General features: G+C 37.4%; 1 protein-coding gene across 3 annotated transcripts in view; it reads left to right on the top strand.

Annotated features, from left to right (window-relative positions):
• Positions 1 to 15315, top strand: part of TRIM23 (tripartite motif containing 23) — a 33633-nt gene extending 18318 nt beyond the window's left edge. For all 3 annotated transcript variants that reach the window (XM_089312813.1, XM_051853709.3, XM_051853708.3), the window contains 5 exons: positions 5338 to 5472; positions 7859 to 7988; positions 8838 to 8948; positions 11479 to 11603; positions 13114 to 15315. In XM_089312813.1, coding sequence (XP_089168939.1) covers positions 5338 to 5472; positions 7859 to 7988; positions 8838 to 8948; positions 11479 to 11603; positions 13114 to 13293 — 681 coding nt within the window. In that variant the 3' untranslated portion in view covers positions 13294 to 15315. The remainder of the gene's footprint in view (positions 1 to 5337; positions 5473 to 7858; positions 7989 to 8837; positions 8949 to 11478; positions 11604 to 13113) is intronic.
• The last annotated feature ends 1686 nt before the right edge of the window (positions 15316 to 17001 follow it).

Below are 17001 nucleotides of genomic sequence, written 5' to 3'. Positions count from 1 at the left end.
AGGCTTAACTTACTACACCACAGTGTTGCCATCCCCACCATGTACTCTTTTTTTTTTTTTTTTTTTAAGATTTATTTATTTATTTGAAAGAGTTACACAGAGAGAGGAGAGGCAGAGAGAAAGAGAGAGAGAAGTCTTCCACCCGATGGTTCACTCCCCAATTGGCTGCAACAGCTGGATCTGGGCCCATCCGAAGCCAGCAGCCAGGAGCTTCTTCCGGGTCTCCCACATGGGTGCAGAGGCCCAAGGACTTGGGCCATCTTCTTCTGCTTTCCCAGGCCATAGCAGAGAGCTGGATTGGAAGAGGAGCAGCTGGAACTCAAACCAGCAGCCATATGGGATGCTGGCGCTTTAGGCCAGGGCGTTAACCCGCTGCGCCACAGCGCCGGCCCCCCACCATATACTCTTTAACCATGTTTGCTCCCTTCTTCCCTATTCTTTACTTCCTTGATGTCACATTTTCAGTTTTCATTCATATAGATGAGAACATGTGGCTTTTGTGTTTTTGTGACTGACTGAAATCCTTTAGTTCTATTCATGTTGGTGCAAGTGACAGCATTTCCTTTTTTATGACTGAATAATATTCCATTGTATATATAAATACATCATATTTTCTTTAAACACCCATCCATGGATGGATACCTATTTTGATTCTATATCTTGTTGTTATGAATAATACTGCAATAAGCATAGGAATGCAGATACCTCTTCAACATAGTGAGTTCCATTCTTGAGGACACATACCTAGTAGTGAAATTGCTTCATTATATGGTCGTTCTCTTCTTTAGTTTATCAAGAAACCTCAACAATGTTTTTCATAATGACTGTACTATAACATTCCTAGAAACAGTGTACAAGAGTTCTCCATTCCTACATCCTTATCAGTATTTGTTTTTTATGTGTTTTTGATAATAACCAATATAACTGAGGTGAGCTGGTATCTCTTTATGGTTTTGATTAGCATTTCCCTGATGATTAGTGATGTTGAACATTTTTTTCATTTACTTATTGGCCATTTATCTGTCTTATTTGGATATTAATTCTTTATTTGATGATGAAGTTTGTAAATATTTTCTGCCGTTCTGTAGGTTGCCTTTTCACTCTGTTGAGTGGGTCATTTGCTTTTTGATTTGATGCAATCTCATTTACTACTTGTTTGCTTTTGTTGCTGGTGCTTGTTAGGGGTCATATCCAAAAAATCTTTTCTAGACTAATGTCATGGGACTTTCCCCCTATGTTTCTTTCTAGTAGCTTCATAGTTTTGGGTCTCACATTTGATCCATGTTTAGTTGGTTTTTGTATGTGGTAAGAGATAGGGGTTGTTTTATTCTTCTGCTTATGGATATCCACTTTTCCCAGCACCATTTTTTAAAGACACTATCCTTTCTTCAGTGTATGTTCTTAACGTATTTCATGAAAATCTGTTAGTTATAAATACATGAATTTATGTTTGGGTTCTTCATTGTGTTCCTTTGAGATATGTGTCTATTTTTGTGCTATTTTCTTTATTGTTCATTTTTTTTTAAGATTTTATTTATTTATTTGAGAGGCAGAGTTACAGTCAGAGAGAGGAAGAGACAGAAAGATCTTCTCGCCACTGCTTCACTCCCCAAATGGCCGTAATGGCTGGAGCTGGGCCAATCTGAAACCAGGAACCAGGAGTTTCCTCCAGGTCTCTCATGTGGGTGCAGGGGCCTGGGCACTTGGACCATCTTACACTGGTTTCCCACAGCATAAACAGAGAGCTGGATTGGAAGAGGAGCCTCCAGGACACAAACTGTAGTCCATGTGGGGACTTAGACTACTATGTCACAGCGCCAGCCCCTCATTGTGTGTTTTTAAGTTAGGTCAGCTTTTCACAGTTTTATCTTTATTTTTTTAACCACCACATGTATATCTTAAATTATTTTTATTGTTTTTTTTTTTTATAAAGTAGGACATACATATAAAAATATGTACATAAGTGTTGAGCAGGCTAAATTTTCAATTAGTTAATGTCAGTAATTAATCATTAGTATGTAGCCAGCACCCAGATAAAGTAACAGCACATGTTTTTTGATTTTTAAAAAAAATTATTTAAGCTATACAAATTCAGGTACTTTATTTCTAAAGATTTAGGAACATATTGATACTTCCTACGCTATTCTCCCTCCCACCCATGCTCCTACCCTTCCTGCTCCTCCTCCTCCTAGTCCCTCTCTTAATTTTTACAGTGATCTACTTTCAGTTTACTTTGAACTCATAAGATTAATCCTACACTAAGTATAGAGTTCAAAAAACAGTAAGAAGAAAAAAACACTTTTTTCCAGAACAATAGAGACAAGGGCTGTAAAAAATCATGGAAGCTCAAAATGTCAGTTTTACTGCTACACATTACATTTTTAGTACTGTTAGTTACCACAGATCAGGGAAAACATATGGTATTTGTCTTTTGGACTGGCTTATTTCACTAAATATAATGGTTTCCAGTTGCGTCTGTTTTGTTGCAAAAGATAGAACTTGGTTCTTTTTTATGGCTGAGTAGTATTCCATAGTGTATGTATATGCCATAATTTCTTATCCAGTCATCACTTGAAAGACATTTGGGTTTGTCCCAATGTTAGCTACTGTGAATTGAGCTGCAATAAACATGGGGGTACCCATCACTCTTTCATGTGCAGATTTCATTTCCCCTAGGTAAAATCCCAGGAATGGGATGGCTGGGTCATATGTTAGATCTATTATCAGATCTTTGAGGTATCTCCATACTGTCTTCCACAGTGGCTGCACCAGTTTACATTCCCACCAACAGAGGGTTGGGGTACCTTTTCCCTACATCCTCACCTGCATTTATTGTTTGTTGATTTCTATATGAGAGCCATTCTAACTGGGGTGAGATGAAACCTCACTGTGGTTTTGATTTGCATTTCCCTGATGGCTAGTTATCCAGAGCATTTTTTCATGTGTGTTGGCCATTTGAATTCCTCCTTTGAAAAATGCCTGTTCAAATCCTTTGCTCATTTCTTAACTGGATTGTTTCATTGTTGTTGAGTTTCTTGAGCTCTTTATAGATTCTGGATATTAATCTTCTATCAGTTTCATGGTTTGCAAAGAATTTCTCCCATTCTGTCATTTGCCTCTTCACCTTGCTGTGTGTTTCCTTTGCAGTGCAGAAGCTTCTCACCTTTAGGTAATCCCATTTATCTATTTTGGCTTTGATTGCCTGTACTTCTGGGTCTTTTTCAAGAAGTCTTTGCCTATGCCAGTGTCTTGCTTAGTTTCCCCAATGTTTTCTTCTGGTAATTTGATGGTATCAGGTCATTGATTTAGATCCTTGATCCATTTTGATTTGATTTTTGGATGAAGTGTAAGGTAGACAACTTGTTTCATACTTCTGTGGAGATCCAGTTTTCCCAGCATCATTTGTTGGCTGTCCTTGCTCCAGGGATTGATTTTAGCTCCTTTGTCAAAGATAAGTTGGTTGTAGATGCATGGATTGATTTCTGGCATTTCTATTCTGTTTGATTGTACCAGTACCAGGCTGCTATGATTTTAACAGCCCTGTAGTATTTCTTGAAATCTGGTATTGTGATGCCTCCAGCTTTGTTTTTGTTGTGTAAGACTGCTTAAGCTATTCACGGCTCTTGTATTGACATATGAATTTTAGCTTGTGGATATGAGAAGAATATCATCGGTATTTTGATTGGGATTGTGTTGAATCTGTAAGTTGCTTTTGGTAGTATGGACATTTTGATGATACTAGTTCTTCCAGTCCACGAGCATGGAAGATTTTTCTGTTTCTTCCAGTCCACCAGCATGGAAGATTTTTCCGTTTCTTGGTGTCTTCTTCTTCTTTTTTCTTTAATGTTGTCTAATTTTCATCATAGAGATCTTTCACTTCCTTAGTTAAATGTATTCCAAGGTATTTAATATTTTCTGTAGGTATAGTGAGTAGGATTGATCTTAGAAGTTCTTTCTCAGCCATGGCATTGTCTGGGTATACAAAGGCTATTGATTTTTGTGTGCAAATTTTGTATCCTGCCACTTTACCAAACTCTTTTATGAGTTCCAAGAGTCTCTCCATGGAGTCTTTTGCATCCCCTATACATAGAATCATGTCATCTGCAATTAGGGATAATTTGATTTCTTCCTTTCCAATTTATATCCCTTTGATTTCTTTTTCTTGCCTTATTGTTCTGGCTAAAACTTCCAGGACTGTTTTGAATAGCAAAGGTGAGAGTGGGCTTCCTTGTCTGGTTCCAGATTTTAGAGGAAATGCTTCCAACTTTTCCACATTCAGTAAGATGTTGGCAATGGGTTTGCCACACATTGTATTGAGGAATGTTCCTTCTGTACCCAGTTGCGTAAGGTTTTCATCATGAAAGGATGTTGTATTTTTCAAAAGCTTTCTCTGCATCTATTGAGATAATCATATGGTTTTTATTCTTCAGTTTGTTCATGTGATGTATCACATTTGTTAATTTGAATGTTCAACTATCCTGCATACCAGGGATAAATCCCACTTTGTCTGAGTGAGTGATCTTTCTGATGTGTTGTTGGGTTCGATGACCTAGTATTTTGCTGAGGATTTTTGCATAAATGAACAGAACATTTTTAAAAGGATTTATTTATTTATTTGAAAGGCAGAGTTACAGAGAGGCAGAGGCAGAAAGAGAGAGGTCTTCCATCCACTAGTTTGCTCCCCAAATGGCCACAACGGCCAGAGCTGTGTCAGTACAAAACCAGGAACCTGGAGCTTCTTTTGTGTTTACCACATGGGTGCAGAGGCCCAAGGACTCTGGCCATCTTCTATTGCTTTCCCAGGGCATAGCAGAGAGCTGGATCAGAAGTGGAGCATAAGAGACTCAAACTGACATCCATATGGGATGCTGGCACTGCAGGAGGTGGCTTTACCTGCTGTCACAGCACCGACCCCCGAACATTTTTAGTATCGCAGAAGTCCATCATTCTCCCTTCTGGTCATTACCTGCTTTCTCCCAAAAAGCTTACCGTTATCCTGAGTTCAAATGCATAACTTGTTTTAGAAATTAATACAAATGGAATCACACAATACAAGCTCTCCATGTCATGTCTGCTGTCATTCCACACTTTGTGAAATTCACAAACAGATTCACATGTGGTTGTGGTTTATCCTTATTGCAATTCAGCATTCCCTTTCTGACTATGTCAAAACTTATTTATACATTAAAATGTTGACAGGCCCTTAAATAACTTATTAATTCCAATTATTATTATTTTAGTCAATTTTTACATTTAACTTTGAATATTGTAATTTAATTTTTTGTCTCTATTTCTTTAACAAAAACTTTACAAGAAATACTGTATTCCCCTTTTTAGGATGATTGCAGAGTTGTCTTGGCAAAACAAGAAATTACAAGGTTACTGGAAACACTGCAGAAGCAGCAACAGCAGTTTACAGAAGTTGCAGATCACATTCAATTGGATGCCAGCATCCCTGTCACTTTTACAAAGGTAATGGGTTGCGGTTTATGTTTAGGTATATTTTGTGACAAATTACATTATATTTACATTTCATAATAATCAGCTGAAGAGACAGCCTGGAATTTCATAAATTACAGGATTTTTAAGAAAAACTTTTATCAGTGAAAAATTGAAAAAAATGATACAATGAATCTTTCTGTATCCATCACTGTGGTTTAACAATTACAAACTTTTTATTTCATCCCCTTTTTCCAGTAGTCCCCCACAAATTTTGAAGCAAATCCTAATATTATATCATTTTTTGCCAATGTCTTTTCATCTATGAAATTATCTCTAAAAGATAAGGCCTATTTATAAAAAATATGTATTTATTTGAAAGGCAGAAAAAGGAGAGAGAGAAAAAGAGCGAAAGAGATATCTTCCATCCACTGGTTCATTCTCCAAATGGCTGTAGTGGCCAGGGTGGGGTCAGACCCAGGAGTCAGGAGTTTCTTCTGGGTCTCCCATGTGGATGGAGGGGCCAAAATACTTGGGCCTTCCTCCACTGCTCTTCCAGGCACATTAGCAGGGAGCTGGATCACAAGTGGAGCAGCTGGGACTCAAACCAGTGCCCATATGGGATGCTGGCACCGCAAGCCAAAGCTTAACATTCTGTGCCATGCCACAGGCCCCAAGATAAGGTCTGTTTTATAAAACGTAACCAGATACCATTATCATACCCAAAAAGGTTTAATAATCTTTAATAGGTTCACTAATATTTTCAAATTTCCAAGATTGTTTCCACAACAATTTTTTTTAGTAGTTTTTTTGAGACAATCTAAACAGTGCCTTTATTAGTCTTTTGTTAGTTTAAAATACCTTGAGAGGAGCTTTTTAGGAAACAGAAGATTTATTTCAGCCTTCAGTGGAGGTTGCAGGATCTGGTGTTATCCCCATTGTCCTGCATTTGGTGGAAGCTGGTTATTGAGGGTATGGTGGCAATAATTACATGCCAGGAAACGAGTAAGATCACCTAGGCTGAACTTGAACTGAAATAATCAAAACCTCTCCAGAGAACCACCCTCCAAGCGCATACCCCCAGTGACCCAAAGACATCCACTGCCTTCCCTCCCACAGATGCCATCATTTGATCAAGTCTCCATCTTAATCAACCAACCATTAAGACATCAGATTTTAAACAGTTAAACAAATATGTACATGGTATACCATTTATGAATACACCTCACACAAAGAAATATTACTTAGCTTTAAAGGGACATGATAGAACATGAATGAACTTTGGGGACATTGTGCTAAGTCAAATAAGCCATCTACAAAAAGACAAATATTATATGATTCCAAATATATGAGGTCTGTAACGAATCAGTGTTGTAGAAACAAAATAGAATAGTGATTACCAGGGCTGAGGATAGGGAAGAAGGGGAAACTGTTGTTTAAAAAGTACAGAGTTTCAGTTTTAGAAGATGAAATACTTTTGGAGTCATTGGGAAACATGGAGCTTTCCCTCTGGTGAAATCCCCTGGTCGCATGCGTGAGCCACAGCAGCCTCTACCGGTGTCAGGATGGTGCCTTCTCCCTGCTGGTTGCCGGGCACTTTTGTGGAGAGAAAGAAATGTGCTTTTCCTTTGCTGGGTTAGGTAGGTACCCTCCCCCCAGCTAGGGCTCCAGACTGGACTCAGAGTCGGTGTCTGGGAGGATCTCCCTCATGCAGTATCACCAGCGGCACAGCCTGCTACAGTCTGCTCTTACCTCGCTCTCAGAAGCTGTGTCTGCACTGGCTGCTCTGTGTCGGCCGTTCCCAGGCTGCTGCATGGTGTCCTTCTTTCTGTAGAATTTCTGCTGCAAACCTCGCTCCAACTCTTCCCCTGGGAATGTGCTTCCTCTGCTTTTCTGCTGTCTTCCACTCCTTGAAATCAGCAGTATCTTTTCTCTGTTCAGCCATCTTGGAATCTCCCCGTAGGGTGTTTTTTAAAAGTGTGTCTGTTCTATTTGTGTATGTCGGCCAGTGTGTGCATATGGAAGTATCCAGAAGCGGTTATGAATATATCAGATTAATAGTATATGACACTTCTGGAAAGTTTGCAGCAGTTTCTATTTTTATTTAATTATTTTGAACTTTAAAAAATAGATTATCAAAAGAAGATTCATTTGAGCTGGAAAATGTAGGACAATGAAGTGGTTATTGTTTTGTGTTTTTTTGTAGCAAGAGAAAGTGGCCAGTTTTAGTAAGGAGACTTTTAGCTATGAGACAGAATTCAGTTTCTTGAGATTGGATTCAGGGGATTTTGAGAAATACAACTTGAATTGCAATGGGTTAAGAAGACATGGAAATAATTAACAGAGGTGCTTTATAAAGATAAAATATAAATTCTATTGCTTGATAAGTGTATATAAATAAAAAGATTTTAAATTGCAGGACAATAGAGTTCACATTGGACCAAAAATGGAAATTCGAGTTGTCACATTAGGATTGGATGGTGCTGGGAAAACTACTATTTTGTTTAAATTAAAACAGGATGAATTTATGCAGCCCATTCCAACAATTGGTAAGTTACAGGTATTGCCTATTTTTTTTTTTTTTTTGAGGTTTATATATTTATTTATTTGAAAGGCAGAGTTACAGAGAGAGAAGGAAAGAGAAATCTTCCATTTCTATTTGCTGGTTCACTCCTGAAATGGCTGCAATGGGCTGGTCGGGGCTGAAGCCTAGATCCTGGAACTCCATGCAGGTCTCCCACATGGCTTGCAAGGGATGCAGTACTTGGGCCGTCTTCTGCTACTTTCCCAAGTGCATTACAGGGAGCTGAATCAGGAAGTGGAGCAGCATGGACTGAAACTGGCACTCATATGGGATGCAGGCAGGCAGTGGCTTAACTGGTTTTGACTTGATACCAGCGTCAATTATTGCTGTTTACTTTAACGTACATTTTGTAGACAAACTCTAGCTTACAGCTTAGTTCTTGGGGTCTTATTTGATACTGCTGTACTGTGCAATAGGGCTCTCTTTTATCTGAGATACCAGCATTTCACAGAAAAATGCAGGGTTCAGTGACCATGGGATTAAAATGTGGATGGTGGGATAGTGAGAAGGAACAAACTATTGATAGGACAGTTGAAAAGAATAGAGGATGGTGACTCAGGCTGAGGGTTAGTGGTACGTACTTGACAGATTCATGGATTTCAATGTCCTAAGGACTCTGGTCCAGGTTTAGATGGTTAGCAGCTGTTAAAGGTATTCATTCCCCATGTGGGATTTGGAGAGGAGTTAGGTGGACTTCAGTAGATATTGCTGCATGCAGATACTTTGTAAGTCGTTATTATAAACAGAGAGTTGCTTGTGGTGTGTCACTCATTGTAAGTAGAAGTACAATATAAAGGAACTCTTTTTAAAACAGGTTTTAATGTGGAAACCGTTGAATATAAAAATCTGAAATTCACTATTTGGGATGTAGGTGGAAAACACAAGTTAAGACCATTGTGGAAACATTATTACCTTAATACCCAAGGTAAGAGTCAAAAATAACATCTTGACTTTACAAATTTTTAGGGTAACAGTCTTTAGTATACTGATTCAAGTGAAATTAGCTAAAATTTGATTGTAATTCCATTGATTCTACTTTAAATTTCTTTCCTTTTATTTTATTTTTTTTTTAAGATTTATTTGAGAGGCAGAGTTACAGACAGAGAGAGGGAGACACAGAGAGAGAGAGAGAAAGAGGGGTCTTCCATCCACTGGTTCACACCCCAAATGGCCACAATGGCCAGAGCTGTGCCGATCTGAAGGCAGGAAACAGGAGCTCCCTCCAGTCTCCCACAGTGGCCCAAGTGCTTGGGCCATCCTCTGCTGCTTTCTCAGGCTCCAACAGAGAGCTGGATTGGAAGTGGAGCAGCCAGGACTTCAACCGGCTTCCTTATGGGATGCTGGCACTTTAGGCAGATGCCTAACCTACTATGCCATGGCACCAGCCCCTCTAGTCTAAATTTCTAAAAATTGATTAAATATTTTTTATACAATTAAATATCAGTGACCAAGTCCTTATTTTAAGAAAATGATTATGGTAAGATGGGGATGTATACTTTTTTGGTTTATTCATGATAAACCATCTTTTTTTTTTTTTTTATCTTTTATTTAATGAATATAAATTTCCAAAGTACGACTCATGGGTTACAATGGCTTCCCCCCCCATACCGTCCCTCCCACCCACAACCCTCCCCTTTCCCACTCCCTCTCCCCTTCCATTCAAATCAAGATTCATTTTCGATTATCTTAATATACAGAAGATCAGCTTAGTATACCTTAAGTAAGGATTTCAACAGTTTGCTCCCACACAGAAACATAAAGTAAAAAATAATAGATGATTTTTTTTTAATGATGATGAAATCAGATCAGACCTATTGTCATTATTCATGATAAACCATCATTAGAGAATAGAGGCCATACTTAGCTATATAGATGGTTAAGACTACTTGCCTTTTGTGCTATTATCAATTAATGTATATTTCAATATTCTTCATACAGATATAATCTCTGGGCAATGGTGGTAGTAATTTGAATTTGTGGTGTATGGTTTTGCTGCTCAGGTTGGTTCAACCTGCTGAGAAACCTACAGTGATTTGCTTTTGACCAAACTATATGAGTGTTATATCACATATCCTCCACTTTTGTTCATATTTGGGCCCTACTCTACACTTTAGCCTCTTGTATTAGTCTGTTTTCTGTTATTATACCAAAATACTTGTGGCTGGGTAATATATAAAGAAAAAAAGGTGTATTTAGCTCACAGTTTGCAGGCAAAAAGTCTATGTAGCACAATGTTGGCTCTGGGAAGAACCCCTCAGGTGCATCACATTATTGTAGAAGTGTTGGGAGTGTGTGTGTGACAGGAAGCCAGTAAGCAAGTGTGGTCTCATAACTGTGCTATTTCCTCCCAGTGGCATGCATTCAGTTTTCTTACAACATCCCCCTAATGCCCTACTTTTTAAACATCCTACCAGTATGTTAACATCAGGGCACTGGGAACCAAGCTTCCAACACAGGAACCTTTGAGGGGAACCACCTAAACAAGGTCCTAAGCATAGCACCTCTTATACCCCACTCTGAGGCTTATGTTCATGCTACCTATTCCCTGTGTCATCCTACCTTCCACATAGATGGTAGACTGGGTAACTTTTTACATTGAGATTTTTGATATTAAGTTTACTATGAATCATAGTTAATAGAAAATGAAATCTTGAATATGAGGAATGCTTGAAAGTCTGGGGATATTTAGCTGAGAGAAAGAGAACTTTGAAGAAAGATTCTGATTTTTTTTTTTTTTTTTTTTTTTTTTTTTTTTTTTTTTTGATAGGCAGAGTGGACAGTGAGAGAGAGAGACAGAGAGAAAGGTCTTCCTTTGCCGTTGGTTCACCCTCCAATGGCCGCCGCGGCCGGCGCGCTGCGGCCGGCGCACCGCGCTGATCCGATGGCAGGAGCCAGGAGCCAGGTGCTTTTCCTGGTCTCCCATGGGGTGCAGGGCCCAAGCACCTGGGCCATCCTCCACTGCACTCCCTGGCCACAGCAGAGGGCTGGCCTGGAAGAGGGGCAACCGGGACAGAATCCGGCGCCCCAACCGGGACTAGAACCCGGTGTGCCGGCGCCACAAGGCGGAGGATTAGCCTATTGAGCCGCGGCGCCGGCCCCTGATTTTTTATTTTTAAGATTATCTTTTGGTAAATGAAATAGTCTTCAGAAAACAAGTGCCATCAGTAGGTAGAAAATCTTAAGAGGCATAATTTTCACTAGTTAAGAGAAAAACATTAATATACATAGCAACTTATGTTTGATAGAGGAAGTGTTGTAAATCCATCATAGATAGGGAAAACCAAACCTGACAATTTATGTGAACTACTGTAATTTAAGGCAGTCAGTATGCGAAAATAGTGATGGCAGACAGACCCTAACTATAATATAATAGAGCATTAAATAAACATTTTTTCATTCGTTGAAACTTGACAGATGACTAACTGAATATTTTTGTGGCTTTTGTTTTTTGGAAGCTGTTGTATTTGTTGTTGATAGCAGTCATAGAGACAGAATTAGTGAAGCACACAGTGAACTTGCAAAGTTGTTAACGGAAAAAGAACTCCGAGATGCTTTGCTACTGATTTTTGCTAATAAACAGGTAATGCAATTTTATTTCTGAATATTTATCATTCTAGTATTTAGTATTCCTTAGTAGTCATGCATTCCATATCATAAGGCAAGTAGAAAGATTTCAAAAGAGAATCAATTCAATAGAGTTACATCATTTCTACCGTGTATTTCAAGTACATTCCCTGTGGAAAGTGCTATGCTGGATAGTTTGGAATACAAAAAAGCAAAATAGTTGATACCAGACATTCCTATGTATGTATGTTAACACATATGTGAGATTCTAATACAAAGAAAACGGTAAATAACTTCAATAATACTTTAAAAGTATTATGGAGAATTGGGAAAGAGATTCTAAAGATGGTATCTTGAAAGATTTTTAAAAAGTAGAATTTGGGTTGAAATTATGATGAGTTGATATTATGGATAAGAATTTAAGTATTTGAAGGAAAGAACGTTACAGGCAGAGAAAATAGTAATCTGAGTGATTTTTAGGAGCAGCAAGCAGACCTGTATGAGAGATGCAAGAAGAAGATCAAGAAGAAAATCTAGAATAACAGAGGCGATCACATCGTGAAGGCCTACCTGGCTGGACTGAGATTTAGCAAAGGAGAACCATCAAAATGTTTCTGACTAGTGGGTTGTAGATATAACCAGATTTTAAGATTGTGGTTCGGGAGTTAGAATGTAGAATGAAATCAGGGCAAGCGAGTAAGGACAGGGAGATGCAGTAAACTGCTGATATAATTCAACTGAGAGTTAACAAGGGTATGAAGTAAGGGAACAGAAAAGTAGAAGCCAATGGAAGACATATTTTTTTTGGCAAAATTTGTAGAATTTGTTGGTTGAATGGGGAAGATGACAGACTGAGAGTAGCTGAAGATTCCTCGATCCCAAACCTAAGCTTTCAGAATGCTTTTAAGCAATGAAGAGAAGAGAGGTGGAGTAGAGTCGATGTCATAGGAGGGGAACACAATGATGAATAAGGAATTTTCCTCCATAATAAAAACAGCTAAGCTATTAAGAATTGAGATATTTACTTATGACTAAAGACATTTGAGTAAGACATACTCATACTCATACCATTCTCCACCTCTCAGATGTTAATGATGAAAATGTTCTTGTGTTTATTTGCATGAGCTGGAAATTTTCTGGAAAAATACATAGTTACTGGTGATGCTGCCCAGAAGTCAGTGTAGGAGATGTTTGGAGTGAGAATGCTGTAACTCTTCCTTATATACTCTCTTTATAGCATATTTTGTGGTATACTTGTGTTACTTTAGGTCATATCTTTCATTTAGGTTTCATGGCTTTTATTGTTTCATGGTAAGGCTGCTGTTACAAAATACTCATTGTAAACAAAGCTCTCATTTTTTCTGTTCATATTAATCTCAGAGTAATTATTGAAAGATGGGTCTAGGTTTTAACTTTGGTTTGGGCTTCTGTTAGTATGCTTCAGCAAATTTTTATGTAAATAGTATTAAGTAGAAAAATGGTAATTTGGATAAACTGATAAAAAATTATGTGTGGATATCTTTCAGGATGTTGCTGGAGCACTGTCAGTAGAAGAAATCACTGAACTGCTCAGTCTCCATAAACTGTGCTGTGGCCGTAGCTGGTATATTCAGGGCTGTGATGCTCGAAGTGGTATGGGGCTGTACGAAGGGTTAGACTGGCTCTCACGGCAACTTGTGGCCGCCGGAGTACTGGATGTTGCTTGATTTAAAATGTAGCAGTTCTTTAAAGTTTTATGTTTTAAGAGTTATTTTTCACATAATATAAGAAATCCTACACCTCAAAGATGATTAGGAAAAGGAATCTTAAACTGGGAATTAAGTACACTATTGCTTAAAAAAAAGTTATTTTGTAGCAAATTTAAATATCTGAGCAGTTTGTGTTAAGTAGAGATTTCTTGAGTACACATTTAAAAAGTACATGTTATTTAAATTTTTCAGAGTGGTGACTCATATATTGGGAAAGAAGTAGTCACAGAGAAAGGATAAGTGAAGGTTTATTCTTTCAGTGAAAAAGGAATAGCTGTCTAGTAGAACCTCTGTGTGAAGAAGGGAAGTACAGCTTCTTCCTTAGCCTGCTTTTCACTGACTTGTGGCAGTAATTAGAAATGAGATAGTAGGCAAACTGCACCTTTGGGTAACATGATTACTTTTATGTTCCATCAGAACAGCTTTAATGCTAAAAACTATAAGCTAAAGATTTAAGGTATTTTATATAGTGTTTTATTAAAACATTCTCCTAAAGCATTTTATATGGAACAGTGAGACAGAGTGAAATGTTATTTAACTAGACCTGATTATCAGATTAGTACTATAATGAAATAAGAAACTGTGAAAGTCATCTGATCTTCACTTATGGAAGACTCATTTCCAGGACTGAACCTGGGCTTATGTGGTACATCCTAGGTCAGAGTTCTAACTTGGTCCTTCTATTTTTCAACAGATTTAAAATAAAATTTTTTAGAATAATATCAGATCCTTTGTGGGATTGTCTATAGATAAAACATAGTAAGTCACACAGAGGATCAGTGTCAGCTTTATACACAATGTGGAGAATTAAATAGAAAACTACTTTTTAAAAAAAATTATATAAGCAGTGAGAAATGCTTCTTACTTACTTTAGAATATTTCCCCAAATGAGTACATTTATCTCAATAATAAAATGTGATCAAGGCTCATGACGAGGCTTTGAAAAGTTATTTAAGAAGAAAAATAGGTCTAAAGGAAAAGAAATATTCCAAGAGAGTTTACATTTAGTATGCAGTGTTGTGAGTAAAGATATTTTATTCTCTTCATTTTCATTTTCAGAAGATATTCTCTTAGGGAAGCACGATTTATTATATTTAAATGAGCTACACTGAGGTTTTTTTTTAATGCTCTTCATATTCCAAGATGAATTGAATCTTTAAACTTATCAGTTGGAACTGTTGTTAAGTGTGGTAATGTCAGATGATAAGATGTTACTTTTGGGTGACAGTGTTTTGGTTCAGTCTTTTCAAAAAAATTTTTTTTAAACTTTAAAAAAAGCAAAGCATTAAAAATCCCATCAGTGTTATGGGCAATATGTAAATAAGTAAATCTATTTTGTCTTTTATTTTTCATTTAAAAGGTCATGCTGTTATAAGTGTAGTTTGTGTGCATAAAAAATAATTTGGGATTAAATTATTTAATAAGTGACTGATTTCAATTAACTGTGAAAAATAAAATAGTATTGCATTTGCCTGTGAGCCCTTGAACTGTTTTCTCTACTAGGTAATTGAAAAAGTGTAACACTAACATGTGAACATTCTTGTAAATTATTTCACTAATTTTGTAATTCTCATTCTTAGCATGTAAGTGAATATGTTAAATTTAAAACTTGTTCTTAGGCTTGATGATAGTGTATATATCAAGAAAGTGTGTTTGTGATTTTTCTTAAAGAAATATTTTTCTCAGGCTCCTATTACTATTTGTGGTTATATTTTTTCACTACTGATTAATTAAAATTGTGCAGTTTCCCCTGGGAAATATCAAATTTAAGAATTTCATGTTTTAAAAATACAATATATTAGGATTTGCCAGCTAGATGATTTCTGTATTAAGCCTAAGTACTATTGTGTGATATACATAAAGCCAAGTTGTCAAGTATAAAGCCCTGTTCTCTAATTCAGGAATGTTTTATAACCACCAGAAACCCTTATTTGAAGTACATATATGATCAGTACAGACAGCAATAAAAATGTTAAAATCATTTGAAATGAGAATTGCTCTCATTACTCTAAAAGGTGTTTCTTGAACCATCTATCTAGTATTATTATTAGTAAATAACTTAAAAAGTCATTATTTGTGCTGTAGTTAAGAGAGACAATAAAAAAAGTTGTGGGGATTGACTTGCTTATCTAAGAGGTAGTTTATTTGATAAAGAAGATTTAGAAGTAATTTATTTTGTGTTTGCAACATAGATCTTTTTTTTTTTTTTTTTTTTTTTGGACAGATAAGAGTTAGACAGTGAGAGAGACAGAGAGAAAGGTCTTCCTTCCATTGATCCACCCCCCAAATGGCCGCTACGGCTGGAGCTACACCGATCCAAAGCCAGGAGCCAGGTGCTTCCGCCTGGTCTCCCACACAGGTGCAGGGCCCAAGCACTTGGGCCTTCCTCCACTGCCTTCCCGGGCCACTGCAGAGAGCTGGACTGGAAGAGCAGCAACTGGGACTAGAACCCAGTACCCATATGGGGTGCCGGCACCTCAGGCAGAGGATTAGCCAAGTGAGCCACGGTGCTGGTCCCAAGATCTCATTTAAGTAATACAAATGCAGCATTTTGAAGGAGGAGCTAAAACTTGGCATTGAGGAAAATTAAATTTCTATTGCTTTTTAAATTTTATATTTACTGTTTCATATGAGAATGTAGCATTTCAAATGGTCATTTTAAAATATAGCCATAGTCTATGCACTGATATTCCTAAGAGAAAGTCTATGTCATGTTGGGATAGTTCTCAGTTTGGAAAAATAGCTTTAAAACAGTGTAAGGATGAACGGACTGTTGAATAAGTATGAGATTGTATCTTGATAATTTAAAAGAGTTAAAAGGCTTTAAAATAGATGAGGCCATGTATGTTTTTAGGTCTATTAAATAGGCTAAATTTGTGAGATGGAATGGAAAAATTCATTAGTCAAAAATCTTTTTTTTAAAGATTTATTTATTTGAAAGGCAGAGGCAGAGAGAGAGGGAGGGAGGGCGGAGGAGGCAGAGAGAGAGAGAGACAGAGGGGGGTCTTCCATCTGCTGGTTCAACTCCCCAAGTGGCCACAACAGCTGGAGCTGTGCCAATCTGAAGCCAGGAGCCAGGAGCTTCTTCTGGGTTTCCCAGGTATGTGTAAGAGCCCAAGGACTTGGCCCATCTTCTGCTTTCCAGGCCATAGCAGAGAGCTGGATCGGAAGTGAAGCAGCTGGGACTTGAACTGGCACCCATATGGGATGCCAGCACTCAGATGGCAGCTTTACCAGCTATGCCACAGTACCGGCCCTTAGTCAAAAATCTTCAATCGAAGCAAAATAATTGTATTTTTTGAGAAATAAAGCATCGTTACCACTTGGTGGCAGTAGTACCAAAAGTCAGATTGAGAGTAAAGCTAGGTGGTTAAGTCTATATACTTAAAATTAGAAAAAGTAAATATCAGAGTGAAAAGTCATTTTAAGTTCAGTTTTATGTTTTACTTTTAAAAGGACAAAATATTAATTTAAAATCACAATTCTGCATATGCTTCCATCTCATAAATCTGTGATGTAAAATGAATGAAATATTCCTGCTGATCAAATATAAGTATAAGCTTAGATTTAAAACATAAGAATATAATTCCCTAAACAGGTCTGTTGAGCACATTCCCTCTACAAATTTCTGGAAATGAGAAGCAGTGGCCCTTAATAGTTATTTTA

The sequence above is a fragment of the Oryctolagus cuniculus genome, chromosome 14, assembly GCF_051225735.1.
Source record: "Oryctolagus cuniculus isolate XC-2025 breed Fujian yellow rabbit chromosome 14, ASM5122573v1, whole genome shotgun sequence".
Lineage (NCBI taxonomy): Eukaryota > Metazoa > Chordata > Mammalia > Lagomorpha > Leporidae > Oryctolagus > Oryctolagus cuniculus.
Note: the sequence above shows the minus strand (reverse complement) of the source record. Positions and strands in the feature narration are given on the sequence as shown.